The sequence below is a fragment of the Poecilia latipinna genome, unplaced genomic scaffold (genome assembly GCF_001443285.1).
Source record: "Poecilia latipinna isolate Pla-1442-1.1 unplaced genomic scaffold, P_latipinna-1.0 Scaffold907, whole genome shotgun sequence".
Taxonomy (NCBI): Eukaryota; Metazoa; Chordata; class Actinopteri; order Cyprinodontiformes; family Poeciliidae; genus Poecilia; species Poecilia latipinna.
This window is the reverse complement of record NW_015113523.1, coordinates 155,880-175,755: the sequence shown is the minus strand read 5'-3', so window position 1 is coordinate 175,755 and position 19,876 is coordinate 155,880. Positions and strand designations below refer to the sequence as shown.

The following is a 19,876-nucleotide window of genomic DNA, read 5'->3' as shown; positions in this document are numbered from 1 at the left end:
ATGTGACCGAGAAACACGTCAGCCCTTCCTTTGGCTAGCAACCTCTGCATCCACTTATCAGTGGACGCAGCGCTGAGAGACCCAGGCCATTATTCCTACCAGACTGTAAACATGTTTATGGCCGCTGTAAAACTGGCCCCTTTAACATAGGGGGTGTGCAGGGTTTAACCTGCTGTTCACAAGCGACTTCAAATGCTGCAGCGACTGCAGCAGGTTTCAAACATCTTAGACTTTTTGTACGGGTTGATGCTCTGGCGTATTTATCCTGTAAAATACTGCAATACGCTCAATTTTTTTTTTTAATGCACGCTTAATTTCCTTGAAGAAATTGTACTTTTATCGTATCGTTTATCATGATAATTTTCTTGTAGGAATTTTCACTTATTGTCGTCACAATAAATTCCAATTAGTAGAAACGCCTTAAAACTGTCCGTTTTGTCAGGACTATCAGCTTTACTATTGTCACCAGCGTTTGTTCAATGAAAGCATCAATAAATAATAAATTTGAAAATACAGCTACCGTTTACACACTTCTTTAAATGATTGGTGGCCTAAAGAAACGTATTAAAAATGAGAATGCTATTCAAGAGCAGTGTTTGTTTTTACCTTAAAAAAAAAAAGATAGCCACTTTTATCATCACAATAGTACCACAAAATATCATCCATATCACCTACATTAATTCAACGTAGTTTGAATTAAACAATTAAATACCACGAGAATAATAGTAAAACCTAAAAAATAAGCCCACTTGTAAAGTGCAAGACCAATTTAAGTAAAAAATAAAGCCAAAATCTTGAAATGTAGCCGCTTTGAAATCAGCTCCATTTGGCTCAGAAACATCTGAAACAAGAAACATCTGAAAAGTTAAATAAACCTAAAGAGGACATTCCTGGGGGCCGATGTCAGCTGTGGGCATGTCAGGCAGCTGCACTCAAACGTGTTGACGGAAACAGAAACTTTGCTTAAAGCGAGCAGAAGTAAAGTTCCAACAATGCAGGAAAAACCTCAACAACAAAAGTCAGTCATCAGCTGAAACCTTTTTCCAGATATTATGAATTAAATGTCATTCCCGCATTATTTCTTTTTTGATCATCTTACTTTCAGACACATTTAGACATGAATAAGTTGTAGATTTTTAGTCCAGGACAACTAAGCGGTTCTACTAAAGAATAAGGGTTGAGTATTTGAGTATCAGAGCTGAAACCAGGACGAAGCCTCTTAAATATCTTCTTCAACTCCCCTTCTCTCTGGGTCCGTTTCTCCGTCTCGGTCTTGTGGCTCCGCCCCTGCCAAGGCAAACCCCGCTGGCCCGCTGCCACGAATACGACACACGGGCCTCCTCCTGTCGATGTTTTGAAACTCGGCCAGCCACGGCGCGGGGGGAGGGAGCGCGGTGCCGGGGCAGGCATGGGTGGGGTGAGAAGGGCGGCGGCTGTAAGCCGACGCTCTGATTGGGCCGGACGGCAGCGGGGAAAGAAAACAAACCAGAGTCAGCTGGCCTCCTCATGCAGAGAGCATGCTACTGGCCGGGTGGAGGGGACCGGGGCGGGGTGGGGGTGGATGAAGGAAAAGGAAGGGGCCTCAGCAACAAGGAGGAGGAGGGGAGAGGAGAGGAGCCTGGGAAGGTAATAACAGCCTGATTCATGAAAGAATCGATAAATTGGAGGAGCTGTGTGAATGAAATGTGGAGGCGCTGAGAGGTAACAAATGCCCACGTGTGCAAACACAATGAGGCTATTCTTAGTTGCAGAGCATTTCCCTGACACCGTAAACAACCCGACCAGCTCCAGAAGACCCAGCAAACCCGTCAGTGTTGATAGGATTACCACACACACCATCATCACTATAATAAAACCACTAAACTACACCACAGTCTTATGAGTTTTTTTTTCTCTGTTAACTTTTCACCCTGAATTCCAGATTTTTGCACTCTTTCTTTTTTTAAACAAATGCTAGCATTTCAGCTGCTCTCTGCTCTGCCCTGGTCTCCCAAACTAATATGGTCTTTGTCGTTGTTGGGGTTATGACCCAGCATATATTAAAACATTTCTGGGAGGTGGGAAGGTGAAATGTGGCAAAATAACTTTTTAACCAACTACGTTGTTGATTGTGTCATTTTGGAGTGAAAATCAAAAGACATTCGTTTTGAAAGCAAAACCAGCAAAGAAAATAAAAACTTGGCAAACTGAAACATTTTTCACACCTGGAGTGATGACGACGATCTTCTCCCATTTTAGCTTTTCATCATTGACACAAATGGATGAAACTGGTCTAAATGTGCCCCCACTTACTTAACACAAATCAATTGGGCTTTAAAAGCTGGGCTGACTTGCATTAGGTAAACTGTACCTCGAAGCTGTGCAGTGACCACAATGCAGGGTCAAAAGTTTTAAAGTGTTAACAGCACAATTCTGTTGAGTGAGGTCAAATAATGGCCAATTAAAATCCCATTTGGGCCCAACCGCTGAGTAGGAAGTGGCGCAGGTTCCGGCTTCTGAACAACTTCTAAATCTCGTTGTCAAAGAGAATGTGATAAATGCCTTCCTTTGTATCCATAAAATTTATATGGGCAAAAAAAAGGCCTCGAATAGACATCAAAGCCTTCGACGCGCTTGTGCACGCTTCCATTTGGCCCAAATGAAACACACAGGAAACAAGGAATGCTCTCTAATTACTAGGCACATGGTGCACATTAAAACCCTGGAAGTCCAACTTCATATAATCGAAATCTGCTGCCACACACGCAAAAAAAAAAAAAATCCTCTTCGGAGGATAACTACCTACAGATGGGAGATGCAACTGCCGCCACACACTCCCTGAGATACTTCCAGCAGTGACAAAGTGTAACAGCGAGCCCCTTTAACTGCAACAGCTGCTAAATCATGTTGAGGAGGTTTTCTGTATCTATAATGTCCTTTGTCTTTGACAGAAAACAGACAGACCGGGCTGATGAGAAAGGCAGGAGTGGACAGAGGAAATACCCAGCATGTGTGTGAGAGAAAGAAAAAGGGAGAAGGGAAAAGAGAACCCAGGAGGTATAAACTCGGGTTACAGGAATTCCTCTAGACTTGTATCAGCATCGGTGTTGGGTTAGGTTTCCTTACAAACATTCTCCACCGGTGACCTCCGCAGAAGGGGAGTGAGGCCGAGCAAGCAAATGTTTCAGGCGATACCCTCTGACAAAAGAACTAGATAACTGGAGCAGTAAAAAACACGCAAATAAAAAGTGGGATCGCAGAACTGTGGAGCAACGCACGTCAACATTCTTGGTCCTCCCCCGGAGAGTCCGACATCTTAAGTTGAAGCTACATAAACCGGGCCCTTCAGGAGACACAAAGGCATTAGAAGGCCATCAAACTGATTAGTTCAACTTCACCTAATCCTTAAAAGCGCTACACATTTTCGGCAGCCATTACCCAGCAACAGGCACCCCATCCCATAAAGGCGGGTTGTGAAGCCGCGCACGGAAGTACGACGAGAACAATTTAATCTAAAGCGCAGAGTGACATTTTGTGGGATTAACATATCATTAGGTGTCTCTCAGATGGAGCCGGTTTGTGCTTTGTATGCTGGAGCGTGACATCACAGCAAGCAGAGGGCGCTCTTTGATGTAATCCAATTTTCCATTTCAACTTCTCACCCAGCGTGGGATGCTCTGCCTATTTGCGGTCCATATAAGGAGAGAGTGGGGTGGAAAGGTGGCATTTATGTCGCTTCGGTGGACCGCTATATTAGCTTGTGTGTCCACATACCTTGGTTTTTATTATGTGGGAAAAGGGCCCAATAAGTTAAATCTTCAACATGAAACAGTCTCCATCAGCAATGCATTTTGCATTATGTGGACACGACTATGGGCAGAAATGTAGCAACATGAGCACACAGGAGCTGTGGTCAACACTCAAATGATTTTACTTGCGCATATACCCTTGGGCGGACTTTTCTCCAGTATTTCTCAGTCTGTTCATTATGGGTTGATCCGTCCAGTTGATGCTGTATGAGCTTTCCGCCAGTTGATAAGGTTTGGGACCTCAAGGTTTGACCGTGGAAGTGTTAGTTTGCAGCTCATCATCTTGACAACTAGTACAGTCTTGCAGTGGCTTGAAAATGGGGGGTTGAGATGTTGTTGTTTAAGGAGTTTGCAAGTACCGCCTGGTGCCGTAAAGCTACAGGTCAATCAACGAATGCGGTCTGCGGCTATACCCAGCTAGGTCCGTCTTGTACATCACCAAAGTGGATCCAAAAAACAGGGAAGAATCGCACAAGATCTGCAAATGGAAACGAATCTGGTCGGGGGTGAAGAACGGATGGAGAAGGGGCTTCATGTTCTCTAACAAACCTTTGAGGCCTTCAGAGAACAGCTACTGAAACTGGACTACACAATGAAGGGTATTGGTTATACTGGATTTTACTTTGAGTCGAGACGCACGCTACACATTTGCAATTTTTATTTATATAAAAAAAATACTTTTAACTAGTGATCATTTCTTTCCTCTTCACAATGATGCACTACGTTGTGTTGATCTGTGATTTGCTAACTTTAAAAACTCATATCCATGCTTCAAATAACATTTAATATGAGTATTTCAAAAGACCAACTTAATTCTGCCCTAGGATTCATATTTGTGTGTAGAAGTATTTTCCTTAAAAGAGACACAGGAGACCCTAAGAAGCCTTCCTCTGTGAAGAAATTAAGCAAACTTAAACTGAAGAGACTACAGATGGCTAAAAAGCGACTAAAACAGAACTATATTTTCCTCCACAGACAATGACAGGAACTGAAACTGTTCCAAAAGCGGAGGAAAATAAGTTGAAAAGTACAAGGCTTGGGCTCGATTAGGTTTACTTCATCAAAAATAGAAACAAAAACTTGTGAAACTTCCACTCTTCTCTTCACACGCGCCAAATAAAAGCAGCTGAGCATGTGCACCCCCCTTTCTTCACGCAAAGACTCTGGATTAAGGTGTGAAATAATCAAGATGGAAAGGAAGGTTTACAGCCGAGATGGTGTGTAGGTGTGAAGTGGTTAGGGCCACGGATAAACGAAGCAGGTGTCTCACCATTTATGTCATGATGGAGTCAAAATACCCTCCAGCCTATGCAGCCTTGTGATGCAGTGCATGAAGAAAACATTACGTCACGTTTCTGTTGCTTGTAAGCGTCTTTATTCATACTATCCTGCCTGTGGAGGGTCTTTTTGTCTCAGATTGAGCCAAATTATGCCTTTTAATGAAATTGTGCAATGCTGTAATAAACATAGCATGGTAGTAGCGTTAGCCGCCTGTGTGTTGGATATTATGTTGTTGTAGTGGGTGTTTACTACCATGCTGATTTTACAATGATGCAATCAACTTTTAGCTACTTTCATTTGATAGTTTATTATATTTATTTATTCCCAGAAAGTATGACCTGTGCTAGTTTGTAGTGAGGCCAATATAGACAAAACATTTTATCATTTTATGATATTTTGTGATAATAAAATGCATAAAAAAATAAGTATTCCCATTTTGAAATAGATTTTCTTTAGCAAACTGGTATCTTGAACAAGCCTTTTTTTTTAACTGCATACAGTAGCAACTGCACACTGCAAATGCATTTTATTATATTTAATATTTTATTGAGTTATTATTTTTCCCAAGGAAATGGTAGATAAATTTGTTTTCTTTCCATTATGGGAGTTTTCAGATTACATTCATGAGAATTTATTATAAATCAAAATTCTTATCTGAATACAATTTTTTCAAGATAATCACAAAATAAATTTTCATTTGTAAGAGTATATGTTGCCAAATAACATTTGGTAAGTGTAAAATAAAGAACATTTTTTGTTCTAATAGTAATTTCTTGAAGTGTTTTGATAATAACCAAAACAACAAAGCTGCAAGTGACATTTATTCACTCAAGTTATTTGAATAATGTTCCATTTAACACGTCGCAGTGATTCTTCGAGTGAAAACATCAAAGTAATTTTCAACAGAGTACCACCTTTCAATACATGGATCTGTCAAGACTTAGCACATTAAGAAAAATCAAAAAGGTGAGCAAACTGCCAGCTCGATTTGTTCATTTCAGGAGCTACATGAGGTAGATTAGAGAGGCGTTTGTGTTTTATCCTTGTCCTGAAACCAGGGCCTTTTCAAGTCAACACCTTCAATAAAATGAGAAACCTCACAAAAAGAACAGTAACCCATCTGCACACTGATGAGAAAGAGGGCAAACTTGCATCTAATCAACACCTAAAGAAGAATTGCACTGTTCAAACATAAAACTGATCTTTCCATCAGCGCGTCAAAATAAATGGGAAAATGTGACGATGATGGACATGGAGATGGTTGACGGACAATGGCCTTGTTTTCTCAGTGCACGCAGGTAGAGAAAGACAAGCCCTCTCCTGTGTCACTCACTGTTCTTCAGCCCTGGGGGAGGGAGGGAGTGAGTGAGTGGGAAATGAGGCCCTTACTGGAAAACTGAACCTACCTATTTACTGGCAGAGGACTGGTGATGTAAATGGGAGGGGAAGAACAGAAAAAGAGGCCAGTAAGGAAAAAAAAAAAACAAAAAACAAATTAGTAAACTGGTAATCCAAACTGTCCTTTGTTGTTGCAAGTTGACTCATCGTTGTACAAACAGAAGTTCAAGTTTATCCACTTACTCTTTTACCAGATTTTTAACCTCAATGAACTGGGTCTTAGAAAAAGTCAATAAAACGTAGAAAAATAAACTCTGTAAAAATACTAGTGTTTTTGTTTTCCCCAAGTTGCGTTTTCAATACAGCTTGGAGACTAGTCATTTTAAATATTACACCGTATTATTTAAAATGATATTTATAGTGCTTGATAGAAAAGAAAGATTAAACTTAAAGATTGTGTAAACTTGGTGCTTATTGGCGAGTTAACTGGGAATATTTTTACAATTTGTAAAATAATAAAAAATCTGTAGACCCAGGCTGCCTACCAGTAGGGAGCGACAGCCAAAACATCAAACTGAAAATCCAAAGTAACTTTCAGACCAGGTCACATTACCATTTCTAAATGGTGGAGTCGATTGCAATGGGACATTCTGGACCTACCAGGTGTAAATTCATATCCACCGTGGGAATTATCCAAATCCATTTTGAAAGCCAATTATTACTTGTATAGACATGAGGCTATCAATCAACAGGCAGAATAATTTGATCAGAGAACAGAGATCATTAAGAAGGGGCAAAAAAATGGCAAAGTGTGAATGGATCTGGAACCAAACATATCTAAGAAGTATTCCAAACAATTTTTCAAACATTTACACTTTCTTGAGAATCAAAATTTGAGAAAACTTAATGACGACAGGACACAGCTGGGTCTACACAAGCGTGAAGCGCTAGTCAACAACAGAGTCGAGCAGATTTTAACAGAATCATCAATCCTCATGCTGACATAATAAACACAGAATTTGTTCAAACCTGCTCCTGGCCTGATTCAGGACAGAATGTAGAGGGATGACGCTGACCCATCGCCGTTACTCACTTTGAGCCACGAAGGAATGCGTTCAGAGCCGAAACAGCAAGAAGATTAGGTGGGCAGTGCAACTGAGGCTAATTGCAGTGGCCATCGGGTGCAATGGGTCACCCGACTGTACCTCCACACTGGATTCATGTGACATGGTCAGCTTAAGTGGTTGATTAATGAGTAAACCGTCTAGCAAAATAGGTTCTTAAGACGTTGGCATGGTTTCTATTTGTATGTAGTAAAGCCATTTTGGGTTAGTTGCACCACAGAGTTTCAAGCTTCATTATAGATGGCCATTATGAACTAGATTGCAAGCTGTCTATTTAAAAGAAAGCAAAACAAAATTAAAATGTAACTGGTAGTTGAAGTAATCTCTGCTACTACAGTTTAAAAAGGAGGTTTCGTCATTGTGCATACAACATTGAATCTCAGGCTTCACACAGGCAATACTTAAATGGTACCATTTCTGCACTTCAAAAGCCCTGAGATCCAACAATGTTAAGATTATTCTGGATTGGACATTGTTTTCATTTCTACCCCGGGAGGTGACCCAAGCCTTCTACGGTACGTTGATAAAATCAAACGTTTTCTTGGCTCGGTTTCAATTATTTCTCCTTTTTTGCCACAAGTCGAGTCCTTCCCTTTAATAGGGCTTGGAACTGTCACAAAAACAACAATCATTTTCGCCGTACAGTTTCAAATTGACAAAATTTACAAGCTCTAGTAAAGGACAACCCAGAGATAAAAGAGAAAGTTCAACAGAAAAGGTTGGAAACACTTCATCAATCAAAACTGCGTTAGCCGTCCCCTGACCCAATGGTTCAATGTAATCTCTAAAGTGCTGCCTCCCTGTTAGGGCTCTTATGAGGCTTCTGGGGAGAGGGAGAAGAGATGGGGGCAATAGAGCAAGTTTTCATGATGCCAAACCTTCCTGAACCTACTTAAGTCATACAGCACATGTAACTTCATGGTGGGCTGCACTAGTAGATTTTGTGAGTTCCTGTTAACAATGAATGGCATCCTGCTGGGTCGGCAGAGTTTAATTGCAGAACCAGGCAGTGAGAGACATATGCCGCCGTAACTTAATAGATTGTAATCACAGTCTGTTATTGGCAATGTAAAATATGTTAACACAGCGTTGACTTTTTCCATCAGATTAACTGACTTAATTGGGTGTACATACATCATAAATCTATGCCATCAAATCAGGGGTCCTTCACATTTTTCATGTCAAAATCACCCACTTTTCCCAACCAGACATCTTTTAACCAGATGGAATTAAAAAAAACTTAATTAGAAGTTTAAAAAATGATTTTTCTGCAAATAAATGCAAAGACAGATAGATAGATTAGATTAGATAGATAGATACAAGTATGGATGGGTGTTATGAGAGATACAACTGGCGGTGCACCGATTCCAGTATTCTGGCCGTTCACGGATTTTTAAGAACCCTGCCCTGCTGGTTCCAATTCTGAATTGAACTTTTTTTTTTTGTCTAAAAAGTTGCTAAACATAGCGACAACGTTTATTAACCACGCACATCCATATCTCCTCTCCCAGATGGATAGATGAATAAAAAAATGGAAGATTTACCGATGGATACCAATGGATATAACATTTAGACAATGAAATAAGGATAAAAGTATGAAAATACTTTTTTTGCGCTCCGTTGTCTATAATTAAGCTGCATATAATGTACCATGAGGGTCTGATAACTGTGTAGAAAAACAGTTGGAATCCATATTGTTGTGATGCTAATACAATGTGTTTTAGCATTTAATATTGATCCCCATTTTGTGCTATCAAACACCAAAGTCCAAGTTGTACAACAGTATTTCTGCCACTAGTGCAATCAGATGCAAACTTTCAATGCTGCAGCTGTGGCTAGCTCTCCTATTCTTGGCAGCCATGTTGGATATTGAACTTCAGGTTGTTTGGAAAGCTCAAAGTTGGAATTCAGAAACCATAACACAATGTTGCAGTTATTTCAATCAGGAAGTCAGAAACTCAGATTTTTAAGTAGAAATAGACCTTAAAACAATAGGAATCAAATAACCTACTTTCTTATTCTGCAAAAGAACCACTTAACATAAAAGGATCATCATGTTCTCGAGAATCCCAACCCCTTCTTATAAATGTTTTGCTATTCTTCCTAAGCATATGACAGAAATAAAAACAAGCTGGTTTCCTCTTCCCATAACACATGGTAGTTTGCTTGACCCCAAAACACATGATGCAAAAAAAAACAAAAAAAAAAAACAAAGAAAAACTTTGATTTTCCCTCAACTTGACCCCATTTTCAGTTTAAGAAAAATATAGATCCTTACCCAAGACAGGACCTTTAAACATCTGAGAAATGTGTTGTGCAGCTACAGCTGAAGCCTCTCTCTTTCTCTGCCCAGAATGGATGGTGTGGTACAGATTAACCAGACTCTAGATGCGTCTACGCCTAGAAGTGCTTGTATGGATGCAGTGTGTGTGTACGTGCATGTGTGTGTCAATATCCAGCTCAACAAACGTGCATGCTCCTCTCCAGGGAACTAGGTGAAGAGCCACTCAGCTCCCTTTGAACCTAAGGCCATATGGCTCACAGTATGGGTTCTTTGCTGCTCACGCTCAGAACCGTAGAAGGGACTAATGCGAGTAAGTTTGCAACAGGTCCGTTTCTGTCAATAATGCACATCTTGTTACACATCTGAAGAAACCGGTGCCACTCACCTCGCCGTCATGGTGCTGGCAGAAGCTCATCCGGCCCTGGAACAGAGACAGCAGTGCAAAGTTGTTCTGCAAGGACTGGGCGAGGGACACGGACACCCCCGGCTGGCCTGTGCCGCTGCTGATGGAGTTGACCCGGCTCAGGTGGAGGCTCTCCCCCAGGGGGTCGATGTAGTGGTCTTTGGTCAGCCGCACCCGCTGGTGCGCTCGCACGCAGTTGTCACAGAGGTACTCCTCGCAGTCGAGGCAGTGGGACGTGGCCGGGTTCTCCTCGTCGCAGGAGCTGCACTGAGGCTCCCCCATGTGCTGCACGTGCAGCAGGCCCCCGTGTGACGGGTGGAACCCGGACGAGCCCCCGATCAGGCCCCCGAGGTGATGGTGACCGTTCTTATTCTGCATCTGATCTTCCGAGCTCACCACCACGTCCAACAGGTTGCTGAAGAGGAAGTTGGAGGAAGGCAGGGAGTCCACTCCGGCCTCAGAGATGGAAACCTTCTGGTCGCAAGTGGGGCAACACAGCTTCAGAGGGTCGCTAGGGCTGCGCTGCCCCTCCAAACACTGCCTGCAGAAGGTGTGCAGGCAGGGCAGGACGTGGAGCTTCTTGGTGGCGTGGTTAGAGGAGACAGAGGTCTGCGAAGAGGAGGACGAGGTAGAAGAGTTGGAGGAGATGGGAGCGGAGGAGCCGCACAGCTCCTTACAGAGCGGACAGGTCTGCGGGTCAGAATCGGGGAAAGAAGCCATCTGCAGTAGAAACACAGCTCAGCTCACAACACATGCAGGGAAAAATTAGTTTCCCTGCACATCGGAGAATTTGTCAGCCAGTTAGACTGAAGAAACTGTGGCTTTTGAGGTAGATTCTTGAGTTATGTACAGTCAGTTCCACTGTGCTGATTAGTAAGTTTTGAATTTGATTTAAATAGTTCAATTAGAAGCAAAAAAGGGGGGCAGGTAATCAACTTTCACAATTAGACAGTTCTTTAGATATTAAAAAAAAAACTTCAGATCATCTCCCAGAAAAAAAAAAAAAAAAAAGAATGAGCAAAATTTATAAGAGTCCAGTTTTCCAATGAGAGTAAGATGACACCACACCAAGGACAATGTTGGTGCATAAAAAGTGTCCCCGTTGTTGAATTAACCCTAAAACTGGATGGCTGTTGAAGTCCAGGAAGCTAAATCTCTCCTCCCCCACCGACCAGGCAACATGACTTCAGGGCCACTCAGCAGCTCCTAGACTACAGCCACAGAAACCACGCCGCTCCCGTGTTTCCTGCTGCCCACTCTATGGAAAACCAGTTAAACCAGCTTGGCCTGGTCTCCTCCATTAGAGGTCCGTTCAGAAGGCGTCACGCGCGGCCGACGGTCGTTCGGTATTCTGAGCGCGAGCCTCGGAGACAGAGCACGTGAATTATTCATCAAAGCAGGGAGGTCGCAGCGTGCACCGGGTCACCGTCATATCAAAGAACAGCCACGGCGGCTCTCCCGAACAGCCAAAAACATGAGGCAGGACCCGCCGTCTAGCCCCCGGAGCCACCGCTGTGTGAATGCGGCTCCGTTCCCGTCCAGCCGTCGGCGAGTATTCCCCCCGTCTGGCACTGTGCGTGGAGGAATGCGCAGGGTTTCGCCCCCCCTCAACAAGACAGCAGAGAGAGAGAAAAAAACGGAGTAGCTAGCTCCGACGGCCCCCTAGTTACCTCGTTTTCTCGCTTGTTGTTGTTGTTTGCAACGAGGCGAATACACACACGTAAAACATAGCGTATGCCCTCTCATGGGCGCGTGTTGCACGGGCTGCAGCTCCTCCAGCCGCTTTTATCACACTGAGGGGAAAAATGGACTCACTTCCGTCCCGACGGTCAGAGGGGGGTGTGCCACAAGCTCGCTCCCGACGGTCAGAGGGGGGTGTGCCGCATGCTCGCTCCTGACGGCTAGAGGGGTGTGTGTGAGGCTGTGTGAGCTCGAGCTCGGTTAAGTTGGAAGACGTGCGTACGTGCACGGTTTTGTTGATAAAGTTGGCGGAAATGGTGAAGGACAATGGTCCTCTGTGTGGTCCCGCTTTGCCTGTCTATTTTTGCCGTGAAAAAAAAAACTAGCGAATTAATTCAGTTTAGTTCATGTTGTTATTTTTTATTATTATTGTGAGTTAGACAAAAAATAAACACGGTGCGGACTCAAATGTCTAATTTTATTTCATTCTACGAATAATTTACTTAAAATTACTGCTCTGTTGACGTTCATGGGTTCAAATCCTAGTCTGGAGTATTGAGGCTAGCATGTTAAATTAATTAACAAATTAACTCGTTTTACCCATTAAATAAACTGCATTAAAAATATGTTTCTATTGCTAAACAAAGTGTTTGGCTGGACACTAACAACTGAAAGGCTACAACAATGCTTATAGGCGTCATACAATCTCTGACATTAATCTGAGGAAAAATGCATACATACCTAAGAGCAAAGTCCAAATAACTAAACATACATATTTTTGGTCTCTGGGAGGAGGCTGCAGTACCTGGAGAGAATCCATACTTGCACAGGGAGAAAATGCTCCAGAATGAAAATTAGACCCAAGACTAAGAACTGCATTCCAACCTGAAATGGGATTATTCTTCCAGTGTTATCTACACTTAAGACCCTGTTTGTTTGCCCCTTTCTCTTTGTCAACAAAACCCCCCCAGAGGAAAATCCTTAAATCACATTCTGGTTGGGCTACAATTGACTACCAGAGAAAAAAATGTCAGCTTCTGAAAAGGATTAGCAGTAGTAAGGCAACTTTCCATCTGTGTTTTTCCGTAGAAACTAAACCTGGTCGAGTGTGGAGTACAGATGAATATTATCCACTTTAAGACCTAAAAGTGGATGTTACCACATGTTTTTATTCTATTTGTTCTGTGGTAGATTGTTTGTTTACAGGTACATGTAAATCGATGTTATGATTTTTGTGTTAAATAACTTTAAGCACTCATGTTCAGAAGAAATACGCCTCCAAAACAGCACAAGTGAGTTGTTTGAGAACATGTTTGTCAGAGAAAGACCCATTCATTTTTATATTTCTGGAAGCTGAGAATCATTTGCTTCGTTCCAGCATCTGCTGACTTCAGATAAATCCTGGCCATGTTAAAAATAAACTCGCAGGGTAAATCTAATTCTGCTGTTTGCGCTTCAATGGAATGCTTCAGCTTATCTCCCAACCATCTTGGATTTCCAAAGGATGCCATTTCATTAGCCATCATCTGATATTTTCCCCCTCATCGATCGATTCCTTCGTCCTACAGTTCTAAAAGCGACATTGTGCTGTAGAATTCATTTGCCAGCATTATTATGTTCTCCTAATGCAACATAAATTCAGAAAAAAAAGAACTCGGCCTCCGAATTTTGCTAAACTCCAAGAGAAGATACCACAAAGTAGAGCACAGTTCCAAAGCTTAAGGAAAATGATTCACTTTGTAGAACCAGGATTTGCCTAAATTAGGGCTGCAAGTCTTTTGGAGTATCTCTATATGCTTGTCACTTCTAGAAATGAAAATGTTTGTCCATTATTCTTTAGCTCAAGCTAAGTAAGCATCAGTTTTCAAGTCTCACAACCAATTCTCAATTGGATTTAGATCTGGACTTTAACTAAGCCATTCTAGGACATGTACTGATTTAAGTTGTCTCACTCCATCAGAGCTCAACCATTACAGTCATGGAGGCGACCCTTCATCCCAGTCTTCTTTCTTGCAATGTATTCAGCTCCACCCATCTTTTCGTCAACCCTGGTGAACAATAAAATCCCCACAGCCTGATGCTGCCGCTACCATGAGTATGGTGTGATTAGGGTGAACCAGTTCTCTGTTGCTTTTTCCAAAAGAATAAGCTTTTGGCATGTATGAGAGTTGTCCATCTGAAGGCATTCAGAGAGCAATAGTATTTATACTTAAATTAAACTGAAAGAAGCTGTTTGAATGCTATTTTGTGTTGTTGAATCAAAAAACAATCCAATTAAATACACTTCAGTTTCACTGAAAAACATTACTAGTGGGATTGTCTTATTAGACAAGAAACTGTCATGTAGCTTCACAACGTAAAACTGTGAAAAAATTGGCAATTGGAGGACTTTCAAGTGCAAACTTGTAGGTATCTAAATCGCCCAAAATCCCCAGTTTATTAAGTTATAATATGTTTTCATGAGTGAGATCATATGAGACATTCACCAAGCTGAATTTGATGACAGTAAGCTGGGTGAAAAGAGGATGAATGAGCTAAAAATACTAGGCCGCTCATGGATTTCTACACCGAAACACACACACACACACACACATACACTCACACACACTTCCGACGTGAATCTGTGCTGCTGCTTGTGTGACCTCCAAGAAAAGAAAGCCAGCATTATCCATTTACATGAAACAAACAAAAACATCAGTTCTGCAATGACACATCCAGGAACGTCGCTGCGAGAGAGGCAAAGGGAGACGAGGGGAGGATATGATTAAGATGGCACCGCTTAGAGACAGAAATCTGAAAACGCACAAACAGTTCAGTGTTATTGCGATTATCTCTGCCCCCGGATGACACGCACGGAGGCGCTGGTTCTGCCGCCGGCACGTAATCTGTCTGAATGGCTCCTTAAGAATGTTGGGATTCAGTAAGACTTAGAGCAGCATGTGAAGGTCTGCAGGGCTCATTTTTATTTATTTATTGTAGAGCAGCAGTCATCTCTGAGCTCATGACTGCCTCACTCAGGAGGATATTTGTAGGAAGTGTGAAATCACTCCCAATAAGACCAGTTTGCCTGTGGTGAGGGGAATTACCAGTTTCTACAGCGTTGTTGTGGGAACTGTAGGATAACTGGTGATGAAACCAATGAGGTGCTGAGAAATCAGACAGAGAAACTCCATTTTTACTCTGCGGGCAGCTCTGTACTGCCCCCTGGCGGCTATGAACTCCTATATAACCAAGAGCGGCAGCTGTCAATGCACTCTTTCAATAATGAACAATTTGACATTTTCAAACTTAATTACTGAAATAATGTATTTAGTAAACTGAAATACCAATAATCTAGCTGGTTTCCTGTAGGTTATGATTAATATTAATTAAAATATGAGTAATGTTACAAAAAATATTTATTTTGATCTGAACCACTCTATTGTAGCTCTGGGAATCTCAAGTCTTTTGCATTTTGAACACATTTTAGTCAAAAGTTTATTATGTAGTTCAACCCATTGACTATAACCAGCTTCCCTGTTGTAATTGTTGTGGCGTGTCCCCACGATATGATGCTGCCACCTCCATGTTCCACTGGAGTGAACATGGAGGCTACACAAAGTTTTGTAATCCTATGTGTGTGTGTGTGCTAAAACTGTGTATGTAGTCTCAGCCCACATACAAAACTAGGCTAAGGCATTCAGTTTTGGTCCAACCGGATCAAAGTACCTTCTTTCAACAGACTGAGCGTCTGTTGGTCCTTTAGAGCTTTTTGCCGACCGTTGCTCTTCCTGTCCAGCCTGTCAGTTCAGTCAGTCATGTCTCTGCAGGTTTACAGTTGTGATTTTTTTTTTTAAGTCCCTTGGATCCACTGAAAAATGTAAAATACAAAAGCTAATGAGTTTGATGGCAGATATGTTAATAACTTAGCAGGCATGCTATCTTATTATATAAAACCTCAAAAAAAAAGAAAAAAATGAAAGGAGGGAGAGGAAAGCAGTGAAGAAGGATAAGTAGGAAAGCAGGAAGGTGGGAGAAAGAAGCAAGGACATGATTAAGACAAAGACAGAAGAAGCTAAACCAAGAAAAAAATGAAAGGAGGAAATAAAGGAGGGCTACATTAAAAATGATGGAATAAGGAACAAAGTCTGGACATCAGAATATTTTCCATACTTTTCCTGCACTGGAAATCATGGAAGTCAAATTCCACACTCACCAGATTACTGATTTACTCACATTAAACTACAAACAGGTGCAGTCTGTCAACTATTTAACTTCTGAAGTCAACTGGATAAATTGGTTTCACATAGGAATATCATAACTTAAAGGCGCTGAATAAAAATAAGATTTGGTTCTGTTTTAAAGAAACCAATGAAGTTCATTGAAGTTCTGTGCTTATAAAGTGACAAAAGTTATCAATACTTTGGCAAGGCACCAGAGTTCAACTCAAACTTTTACACCTGACAGGGTAAATTGCATTTCAGATTAATACAAATATGAGGAATTTCAGTTTTATCAAAACAAAACAATACATCTTGTTGTATTGTCAAAAGCTAAATGCACCACAGGATTAATTTACATGTAAAACTTAAAAACACAAATAGTCTCTGGTGTGAACTCACCTGTGAGATCATGGGGAAGGAATTTTGACCCACTCGTCTTTATTAGTTTGACGTTGATGGCATTCTTTCAAAACAACTTGTTTTTTCCCCAAGCACTTCAGTCAGGCTGAGGTCAAAACTTTAGATGAGTTATCACAACTCGGTCCATGTTTAGACATTCAGATGCAACGTGATGTACAGAGAGTCCTGCTTTACAGAGGGAGTGATGATAAACCAAACGTGCTCAAATCATCACCCCTCCACTACCGTGTTGTTAAAAGATGCTTGTACTGACATGACGTTTGATTGTTTTCAAAGTAATGATCTTCTTCTAAAAAGAAATTGCATTTTATCTTGTTCAGGACAGTTTTAGAGTTCATGTCTTGTTCAGATGCAATTTTGTAAACTTAAGTCTGACTTTCTTTGGACAAATTTACCCACCAAGCCTCACCTCTTCGGTTATGACCTTTAACGTGCCAAGGCGTGTAAAGTCTGAGATGTAGCATTTCAGTCTGACACTGAGTTCAAACCCACTTTCAGGAGAACTGCAGAGCATATTTTCCTCAGACATACCTCACATCCTGCGTCATTAACAGAGGTCAAGACCCAACAGTTCAACTTTAACAAGTGGAGCTAAATTCAGGACAGCAAGGTTAGAATTAATCCATCCATTTTGATTATTTTATTTCATGTGAAGAATGTATTCTACAAATTAGGGCTGTAAATGTTAACGCATGCCATTAATCTATAAAATGCTACGTTAATATCACACAATGCACGTTAATCGCATTATCTATTTTGACCTGACTAGCTCCCGCGGAGGGTTACGTTTTTAGTTCACAGCAGCGCGTTTCGCGGTTGTACTACATTCAACAATGCAGAAACGCAAACGCGAGTCAAAAGATGAGCCAGGAGAGTCAAACTGATAAATGGAAAAGCTGCAAAATTATATTTTAAGATAAATAATAAAATAAAAATTAAAAAGCACCGCAGTTAGCGCTAGCAGTCCGTAAACAATCCTCGACGTGGCTGTCCCGAGTTCGACTCCAGTCCTCGTTTCCTCTGCCGCATCCCTTTCCCCCTTCAGATAACTATCACAGTACACTTTTGCTAATAATTATTTAAAAAATAAAAACTAAAAGAAAGCGATTCACGTTTGGATAAAACCAAAGTACTTATTGCAACGGAGAAGTATCCTTCCGCCGAAGCACCACCAGTTTATAGTTAACGTCTATAAATTACGTTTGAAACAAAATTACTCCTTTTAAATATTCCTGAATATGAAAACCTGAAATGTTTCAAAGAATAAAACATTTTTTAAACAATTTTAGAGTTCAAGCTTCCATATTTAAGCATGATTAACCACAGCACTAGTGTGATTACATTATCAATTGACAGCAACACTGTAAATACACACCCACACAAAGAAGTAAACTTTTAATAAAAAACTTAATTCAAAGAAATCGTAAATTACAGGTTCTGAACAAGCAACAGTTTTGATTGTAACAAACAATACAGCAACATAATGTGGTCATATAAATACATATTATTTTATATACAGATAACACTGTAACACCCACTCCCCCCCTCCCCCCAAAAATTACATGCAATTGTTCCCCACAAGAAATAAATTCTAAGTTACTCCCTTAAAACTCTGAGTGAAAGCCAACAAAACTACCTCAGAAAAATAAAGAGCTTTAAATAAACATGAACATAAAAAGTTTGATTATCTGGCATCAGTCTTTGGTTGTGATTTCCTGCGACTGGGTCGCCATGCGTGTAAAGAAAAGAAATGTAGAACTAGAACAGAAACACGCTGTTCTACCTGATTTCATTGATGTTTCTCGGAGAGTTCACGGACGCTGGAACGCAAAATAGTTACAGACGTCAAAATAGTTACCGAGGTCAGTTGGGGTTGACATTTTTGGGTCGTTGCGTCCACATCTCGCTGGCCCACAAGTGGTTGTGGCGGAGCCAGCGGCGCGCGGAGGAAACGTCCAGCCTGAACAGCTGCTCCTGGGAGGAGTTGACTGCTGTGTAACGGACGGTGAGTTTGGGCTGGGGAAGGCAAGCCGCGGAGAGAAGCCGGTTACCTGCCGAGATGTAGTCCCCCTCGCAGGATTGAGTCCTGCAAGAGAGGCCATGTGGAGCACAGTGAGGTCACATTTAAAAATAAAACCCTTCCACATTCTCTCACCTCCAAATCAAAAACTTCCATGTATTTTATTGGTGATTCGTAGAAGTGCGCCAATTGCAGGTTTTTGGCTGATCAAGCACTTTCATAAGACCCTGCAAAAACATCGATGTACCTTTTTAGAGTGATGCTGAGGGAAGAAGTGGCGGTGTCTGACAGAGGAAGAATGGCTGACGCATTAAAGGCAACAAACATCTCCAAGGCGAGAGCGAGCTCCACCTCTCCGAGCTGACAGGGTACGACCAGCGCCATCAAACCAGGGGCAGCCGATACGTCAGGGTAGTATCCCGCACTCAGAGAATCTGGGGGATTAACGCGCACACCCTGAGGTTTTAAACAGCTAATAATGAGATTTTTACGGGACGGTGATCCAGTGATATTTACGTTTGAAGACTTCCCGCGCCCGCAGCCACAGGTTTTGTCTGCCCAGTTTCTCGAGCAGCATCTGCAGCATTGAGTGATCGACAGCCAGCTGTTTACTCAGCATGAAGTCCAGCAGGTCTTTCGCTACAGGTAGATACTGTCTCTCCACACACACTTGGAGGTGAGACGTAAACAGAGGACTGTACCTGTCGATGTCTATAAGGTCTGGAGGTAGAGGTGGAAAGAAAGTGTCTGAAAACATCAGTAAGATCAGATCCAAAGACTAGGAAATGTTAAAAAACACTCGCACAGACACACACTCACCGCTGGGTTCCTTAACTCCTGGCAGATTACAGAGGACCTCCAAGGTGTCCCGGTGAGAGGTTTTCCCAGCCAGACGCCTCAGCAGATTAGTCCTGGCCTCCAGATCAGTGGGCTCGCACGGCCACAAACCCGAACTCAGGAACCAGTTGTGTTCTGCAGGGACGAATTCCCAAACTCAACTACAAGAACATCTCAAATTAGAATGTCATGAAAAGGTTTCATTTATGTCAGTAATTTCACTCAAAATGGGAACTCATGTTACAACAATGTAGTCCTTTTTGTCCAGGTACGACCCAGTCAAGTCTCTGGTTCTGGAATCGCCCAAACTCTTGAATGGACTTTGCTTTACAATTTGTTTTTCTAAACTTTCCATTAATATGCTAGATCCTTTTTTGTTGGCCTAATAACATTCAAATTAATACTATAAGGAGCTTAATTTAGCTTTTTTTTTTTTTTTTTTTTTTTTTTTAAAAAAACCCCTTAACTCTTCACAAAAAAAAAAAAAAAACAAAAAAAA

General features: G+C 41.6%; 2 protein-coding genes across 4 annotated transcripts in view; both read right to left on the bottom strand.

The window, feature by feature from the left end:
• The window catches only part of trim71 (tripartite motif containing 71, E3 ubiquitin protein ligase), a 40,797-nt gene extending 28,563 nt beyond the window's left edge, over positions 1-12,234 (bottom strand). Inside the window, exon 1 of the mRNA XM_015048853.1 lies at positions 10,201-12,234. Within this exon, the coding sequence (XP_014904339.1) occupies positions 10,201-10,938 (738 nt within the window). The 5' untranslated portion in view covers positions 10,939-12,234. The remainder of the gene's footprint in view (positions 1-10,200) is intronic.
• A 5,664-nt stretch (positions 12,235-17,898) lies between these two features.
• The window catches only part of topaz1 (testis and ovary specific TOPAZ 1), a 16,171-nt gene continuing 14,193 nt past the window's right edge, over positions 17,899-19,876 (bottom strand). For 2 of the 3 annotated variants that reach the window (XM_015048854.1, XM_015048856.1), the window contains exons 17-20: positions 19,360-19,512; positions 19,057-19,287; positions 18,788-18,974; positions 17,899-18,606 (exon numbers count right to left, since the gene is read on the bottom strand). In XM_015048854.1, coding sequence (XP_014904340.1) covers positions 18,384-18,606; positions 18,788-18,974; positions 19,057-19,287; positions 19,360-19,512 — 794 coding nt within the window. In that variant the 3' untranslated portion in view covers positions 17,899-18,383. The remainder of the gene's footprint in view (positions 18,607-18,787; positions 18,975-19,056; positions 19,288-19,359; positions 19,513-19,876) is intronic. The other variant, XM_015048855.1, reaches the window with a different exon arrangement.